The sequence below is a fragment of the Arctopsyche grandis genome, chromosome 6, assembly GCF_051622035.1.
Source record: "Arctopsyche grandis isolate Sample6627 chromosome 6, ASM5162203v2, whole genome shotgun sequence".
Lineage (NCBI taxonomy): Eukaryota > Metazoa > Arthropoda > Insecta > Trichoptera > Hydropsychidae > Arctopsyche > Arctopsyche grandis.
In genome coordinates this window covers 4,471,612-4,479,334 of record NC_135360.1, presented here as the reverse complement: position 1 = coordinate 4,479,334, position 7,723 = coordinate 4,471,612, and the positions used below count along the sequence as shown (strand labels likewise).

The 7,723-nt window shown below is 37.7% G+C and overlaps 2 protein-coding genes across 3 annotated transcripts; one reads left to right on the top strand and one right to left on the bottom strand.

Annotated features, from left to right (window-relative positions):
* Positions 1-205: 205 nt before the first annotated feature.
* LOC143912529 (uncharacterized) lies at positions 206-996 on the top strand. Its single transcript, XM_077431815.1, has 2 exons — positions 206-359; positions 402-996. Exons 1-2 carry the CDS (start codon positions 206-208, stop codon positions 866-868), a joined length of 621 nt encoding a protein of 206 aa, XP_077287941.1. The 3' UTR covers positions 869-996.
* On the bottom strand, positions 990-7,723 carry LOC143912784 (thioredoxin-related transmembrane protein 2 homolog). 2 transcript variants are annotated; one of them, XM_077432158.1, is made up of 4 exons: positions 7,674-7,723; positions 6,394-6,981; positions 3,938-4,072; positions 990-2,903 (listed from the first exon to the last, which is right to left on the bottom strand). In XM_077432158.1, exons 2-4 carry the CDS (start codon positions 6,948-6,950, stop codon positions 2,786-2,788), a joined length of 810 nt encoding a protein of 269 aa, XP_077288284.1. In that variant the 5' UTR covers positions 6,951-6,981; positions 7,674-7,723; the 3' UTR covers positions 990-2,785. The 2 variants fall into 2 exon arrangements, with proteins under 2 accessions (XP_077288284.1, XP_077288286.1); XM_077432160.1 differs by having other exon boundaries at positions 6,394-6,972; positions 7,674-7,715.

Here is a 7,723-nt window from a genome sequence, read left to right as displayed (position 1 = left end):
AATTGTTGATTATTTCTAAAAAAATATATAAAAAAATTTGATTATTTTTGTTTTCTTTTTTGCGTCATGTGTTATTCTGTCATCGAGCCAAAACGAGCGAACGATCTGCCTTTCACTGATTCGATCTGGGAGCTGACGAACTAGAAGAGCGAACTAGTTCGTTTAGGAGCGGCGAACTAAACAGCGATCTCAGTTGCAAACTACTATGCCCAAGCCTAATCTAGAGCGACTGACAGATGGTCGGTGTAAAAGAGGGAAAACAAAAGCCAAAGCCGTAAGAGGACAACCGACGGCCATGAGGGCTTTTGGCTCGGACACAGACCTTAAATCATTAGTAGCCGACCCAAATTCCGACATACGTGACAATTTGTCTGTTATGTGTAAGTGATAAATTGTAGAAGCTGTCAGTTGTCAGGTGGTAGGTGTCAGAGTGACGTTTGCCATGAGTCGTCGCGCCGACTCGCCTGCGGACGAAGAGATGGCTCTGGGGGGGCTGGTGGGTGGGGGCGGAGGCGGGGGCGGGGGCGGGCGGGCGCTGAGCGAGCTGGCGGCGCAGCTGGAGGAGTACGCGCCGACCGTGCCGGAGCCAGTGGTGGCGCACTACTTGGCCGCGGCGGGCTTCGAGCCGCACGACCCTCGCCTGCTCCGGCTGATCGCCATCGCCGCGCAGAAGTTCCTCGCCGACGTGGCCAACGACGCGCTCCAGCACTGCAAGACGCGCTCCTCCTCTTCGGCCTCCTCCTCCTCCTCGCACAACAAACCCCACAAGCCTCCCAAGGAGAAGCGCTACACGATGACCATGGAAGACCTGGTGCCGGCGCTCCACGACTACGGCATCAACGCCAAGAAGCCCCACTACTTCGTGTGAATGCACACCCAACATTCATTTTTTGACCATCTAATATTTTTACTCACACCTATCGTACGATTAATTCTGTTACATTGTACATACATATATGTAATTACAACAACAACAAAAAAGTCATTTTATATTAATTGTGTTTTATTGAAACGAAACAAATACATCTCAAATACAAAAAAGCTTTGTTATTTATTTTTATTGCTTTAACAACATCAGTGTATAAATCAGAGCTAAGATTAAAAAGCCCACTATTCAAATATACTAACAACTTTACATTTATTTATACAAATAAAATTATGAAATAAAAACAAAAGAAGCATTAATTCCATATATTACAAATGGACATTTTATTTATTTACTACTACTAGTGATGCTACCCGGCTTCGATCGATAAAAATGAATCATTGTTCATTTATTAAATTTATTATTTGAATCGAAAAAATATAATGTTATTTAACGACCGACCAATCACAAACGTCTTTGACTAATCCAGCCAATTAGAAACGACTTTGACGACAGCCAATCAGAAACGAGCTACAGGCTCATTTCAGATTTATATATAAGATTAATTCCAGATATAACAAATGGGCATTTTATTTATTTATTTACTAGTGGTGCTACCCGGCTTCGCTCGGTAAATGAAAACCTTGAAAATAATCTTCAATTGTTTTTTCATTAAATTTATTGTTGAATCGGAAAAATATTATCATTTGACGACTGACCAATCACAAACGTCTTTGACCAATGCAACCAATCAGAAACGACTTTGACGACAGCCAATCAGAAACGACTTGCAGACACGTTTCAGTTTAATATATCAGATTCAATAAAATTATTATTACACTAATATAAATGAACTTTAAGAGTTATGGCATATTAAGCTATTAATTAAAATGAAATGTGTCAATCCTGTGTTTGATCTGCAAACAGTCGTATTTTTTTTCAAATACCTATACTTATTTAATATGAAATATTTAAATACATGTAATTATTTAATATGAAAATAAAATGGTTAAAACTGCCTACCTACCTACATATAAACAATATAAAACACCAATAGAAAAATCAATTAATTAAATGAATTATAAATTGATGGCGCCAAATGCTCAGAAACTTATTGCCCTAGATGAAACATTGGTAGCAAACATTATATATAGAAGTTTTTTCTTGATCTGCTATTATGTTCGTATTATATTCGTACGTTTTGTTGGCAGTATTTTAACTGTACATATATCGAATCGAAACGTTAGGCGAACGTTATCGCACACAGACACACATACACACAGGATAGCGCTATTATATATATGATGGCTTACTTTAACAGCATCGGTATAAAATAACATGGAGCTACATATTATATGTAAGATTAAAAGATTCACTATTGATTTTTACGATTCTACACATAAAAATTTGATCCAAGACATAACCTCCATAAACAATTTATGATCAATAAATAGACGAAGCATCTAAGCAGCAACTTCATAAAAAAAAGTATTAAATTCTTTCCGATTCTGTTCAGCAGTATATAAAATATACTAAAAATCATAAAAAATGCACTGCTCTATTTTTTTAAATACAAACTATAAAATGTACGTATACACATTTTGTAATGAAATAATGATTCGAAACATTCACAACACTGACTATATGCATATATGCAATTCAACAACTGTTAACAATGTATTCGTCTCGTTACCGTCACAACAACACTTCAACGACTAAACTAAATATTTGGACTCGTAAAAACTTATAGATTAAATAAATTATAATAGAAATAATTGATACACTATAATATGGTGCGAGTGTAATAAAATGCACTCGCAGACGATTACGATGACTTTTCAACGCTAATCACACTTTAAAGTGTGTCTTAAAGTCATCGAAGGTCCACGTGTGTATATTATATAAACGATAATTGAGATTTCATTCATCTTTTGGCTTCTTCACTATGGCTTTTCTTTTCGCCAGAGCTTCCTTACAATCTTTGTATAAACCAACCATATCGAATGACGCTTTGATATTATCATTCGAGAATAAAAACCTGCAAAAAAAAAAAAAATACATAATAAACATTCACATTTATCAATGAATATATTTATATAAAATTAAAATTTGAGATTTATACTATCATACTTCAAATTAAACCCAATATTTTTATGCAGTATTATGAAAATTTCATCAATCGATAATAGGCTATAATATATTTTATTGTATTTTTACATACATACATATGTATGTGCCATGACAGGAATTACCCCAAGGTGACACATATGGTTAGATTAATTTCATACTAACAATTTTTCAAAAATTGCAGTATATATTATTGAATACAATAGAGACATCTATGGACCATCAACAAATTTGCAAGAAAAGCATTATGTAGGTAGCATTTACAAAATTCAAAAAATTCCAGATGCTAATAACTCGAATTTGCGCGAAACTGAAGGGAGGATACCGATTTATTTTCGATCCGTCACAACAATTAAGCTAGAATAATTGGAACATTCTAACAGGAGACGGTTGATATGTGTTTTTATTAACCACAAGACCTCGCCAGCAGCGTATTTGGCCGGGACTTGAACCCACGACCTATCTTTTGGTATGCAATAGCTTTACTGGTGCACTACACTGTGCTATATACATATGTACGTGGGTATGTTTTCTTGCATCGACAAGTATGAAGATTTAAAAACAATATATATAACAACTACCAGGAGTTCAGTACAATAAAGAGTGTGAGGTAGAAAACAGAGTGGTTTGTAGCCGTGCCAGGGTATACGGCAGGCTATTAGCGACAATAGCCTCGAGCGTGAGCCACCCATTGAAATATCAACGGGCACAACACTAATATGAAAGTACATTATTATTTTGTCTTGATTAACTGGCAGATCCACTCGGCATGGCCCAATACAAAATTAATTAACAAGGAGCTATCATTCAAATTGTATGTATATATGTACCATTGTATTTTCATCCCAGAATATTACATATGTAATAAAAAGTTATAAACACACGCCGGAATAATTTAGTATTGAATGTTTACCATTTTAAAAATTTATAGGTAAAATAGCATACTTAATCAAGTTATTTTTCGTATCGGCCTGCGGTCGTCTCATTTCTTCTTTGCCTTCTTTGAATAGAATCATCGACGGCAGCTGCTTGCTGAGAGCCGTATCGAGGATCCTATACTTGAGAGCCACATCTGGATATCTAAAAAAAAAGTAGTGGTAGAATATATAAGTCAAGCCTGTTACCGTTTGTTTAAAGAGACAACAACAGCCTGGAAAAACTTGTTGTGGTTGGTGCTGTAGAGGGGAAGAGAGGAAGTGGACCGATCAAATCCAGTTGGATCTTGGCTATTCCGTGGTCAATGCACTTCGAAATACCGATCCAAGGAAAGATTGGAGAAGAACCGTGAACTATACCCCATAAGTTGGAGCTCATGTAAGTTACGATTCGCAGTATTGAGGGATTGAATGAAGAAAATGTACATAAGTAAGTTCCTTTGCAACCTTCGAGGCAAGACTTGGCCAATACAATCAGTTCTAATTTTGGAGTAGGGATTCCAACACCGGTACTACCAAATGTAGTAAAATTCAACCTCGGGTAGTATCCAAGATATAATAATTTCAATTTTATTTTAGTTATATTATTGTGAAAACATTGTATCAGCTAGTTTGTATGGATTAGTCGAAGAATGCGTCAACATTCAACATCTTTTTTGACCTGCTTAGTGTATTGTAATGTAGGAACATCAGAGAGGATTTCCAGACCTAATGGAATTCGTGCGTAGACAATAGACACCCCGGATTAGGCCAACAGGATCTGTAAGTACCCAGACAATGGACACGCTGGAGTTCTCACAGACCTGGTTGAGTTGAAAATGTATGCCAGGATAGACCAATCGGACCGTGACCAGTATAATAAACACAGAGGCTGTGCTTAGCAACTTGTCCTTTAAAAGGTGGTTCCGTGTGGACCTACTGAATCGTTGAATAAATGCTGTGAAGCAACTTTGGCTTATTACTTGGATCCTGAAACTACATACCCTTAAATTTAAAACAAAATATAAAGTATGTCGAAAATATCGTACTCATACTTGAGACTATTTCCGAATACATATATTGATTTATAACTGAATTTTAATAATGAGAAACCTTGTCGTCTTCCTGTTTTTTCGGAAACCTATTTGTTTCCCTTGATAATTATTTGAATACATATATAATATTTAAAAGCTAAAATCATCCCTTGTACAGGAAAATTTATTTAATCACCTCTTTGCAGAGCAAAGCTCGGTCTTCCCAAATTACATACATAATAATAATGTTGCGTAGGGGTGGATTGAAGATCCAAATAAAAGCCCAGTCGCTTCACAGCATTTATTGAATGATTCAGGAGGTCCACGCGCAGCCAGTGTTCGTTCCAGAATAATCGCTGTACCAAGTGTACCTCCTTTTAAAGGGCAAGTTGCCCACCACAGCTTCCCCGATCCATTTATTTATCCATTGTATAGGCACGTACAGTTTTACAGTCTCACGCTCTCACCCGGATTCTACCAGCCACTCCCGTTAGGCCAATTTGGAGGTCTCCATTGTTAACCTCCCAATGCACTTAATTACATTACTTAATGCACCAAATGACAGCGGATAATCCCCATAATGTTCCCACGTTAGAATAAGATCAAAATTCAACTGAAAATAAATCAAACAATTTGATTCATACCAGCAGCATAACAATTTGACATAACCAGCGGCGTGGACTAGTGGTTAGCATATAATGCTTTCGGACAGAATAGTCACGGGTTCGAGTCCCACTAGAGTCCCGTTGCTGGCCAGATCTTGGTTTGTGACTCCAAGTCGATCGTTTCTTATCAGAGTTTCTGATGTCCATTGAAACGGTTCCTGTAAAATTGGCTTCTCATTCCTATATCTCTTGCTAATCTCAAGTTATTCAGCGTCTTGAGGTTCGCCAATTTGATTATAAAAAATGGGGTTTGGTGCAAACGATCGACAAGCGCCAGACAGACTGAACCACAGATTAACTGGATGGCTGCTTTAAACGCAATTCTCGACTTCACGAATGATAGATTGCACATCAGATGACGAGTAACCTTTCGATCGGTGCACAGGTGCAATTATTAAAATTGAGTTGGATCTTTCTGGCGAGTTTAATAAGGCAAAATTCGGAACTAAAGTATCAGAAACACAGAACGTATACAGGGAAGGTATGTCGGGACATTGGGTAGATTTCGCTTAGTGTAAGTGCGAGCAGTGCGCACGCATAAGGTACACGTGTCGTTAATCTGTGGTTCAGTCTGTCTGGCGCTTGTCGATCGTTTGCACCGCATCGTAAAAAATGCTACAAAGATTTCTTCGTAGATGTCACTGTGGATGTTTGTATGAATTCGCATTGTATAAAATGCTTATGTACATATATTGATTGTATTGTATCTGTGTAAGTGCACTCGTCGCTTTGGAGCGATCTGTAAAGGAGAGTGTTCATGTTCTATGAAATAAAATAAAATAAAATACCTTCCGATATCAACTTTTCCAAATTTAAGATTCTCCAAATGGAACTCGGAAGAGAGCTGAGCGAAGACGGGGGCGAAGGAATTGCACGCCGGATGCCACGCGGCATAGAAGGCGATAATCCAAATCACCCTCTTGTCACGATTAATCTCTTCCTCGAGATCCTTCTCGCCACGGAAGTACACCAACTTCTCATTACACTCGACGGCAGGTCTTGGCAGAGCCAAAGCGAGCAGCACGAGCACAACCCCGAAGGCTATACCCATCCTAGCGTCGGCATACCACCACAAAGCCATGTTAGCGAGACGAGCGTAAGTGTAGGACGCGCTCAGATAGTCGGCTACAGAGACGCTGCCCGCTCGGCGAGTTCTTATCGCCACCACCGACACTAAAAAGAACAATATCTCCGTCTCCCGGCCGTCCAGGTCACAATGATCCGGTCGGAACAGGATGCCGCATGTCATCGGCAGCCTCTTCGCGATAATGTACGACAAGCAGACGATCAAGTTTACCCAATAGTACGGCTGACGGATTACGGCCAGCTCCTGTTTGAATCCCATATTTGGTGATTATCGTATAGAGCTGAACAATCTGTATAAAAAAACAACATAATTACATTTTAATTAAGAAAATTGAGTTAAAATTCATGAGCATTGATTTCGCTCAAATATAACAGAATGCATATATAATTTGATCAATTTAAAAAAAATAATATTCAAATACAATTTTTCGAATTTCTTTTTGCTATAGTAGTTCATACATAATGATACTCAAATGACTATTAAACAATGTAAAGTTGGCCGTATAGTAAATTGAAGTAAATTGATGAATTCCTGTATGAATTTTCTTGGATATAGGTCACGCTATACTTGCCGTGGTACGCTTTCTACGAAACTGGTTACTAAAGTAATGGTGTGGAGCAATTAAAGTGTCGCTTCCGACAATGTAATATATTGCAAAATCCAACCTGGCGAGCCCCGGGTAAAACTATATTTATATTCTAGCAGTAAATTATTGGGCCGATGTCTTGTGACTTTGAAATATTCCGATGTTTGACTGTCGTATAGACACGTTTCGGAACAGAACGGTACCACTTTGCAAATTAGGATGCCAGTGCTAATTGGAGTGATGAAATTATCCAAGATGTGCACTCGAAATCGTCATGTTGCAAAAATTATGAATAAAACTTTACATATTGTGTTAAGTCGATGTAATGATTTTGAAATTTATTGGAATTTACATTGTTTTTACATATGAAAAGTGTTTTAAGATGAAGATATAACCTCAAAGTGCAGCTAGCTCTGACAGTTCATTCTCGAAACAATTTGGTCGT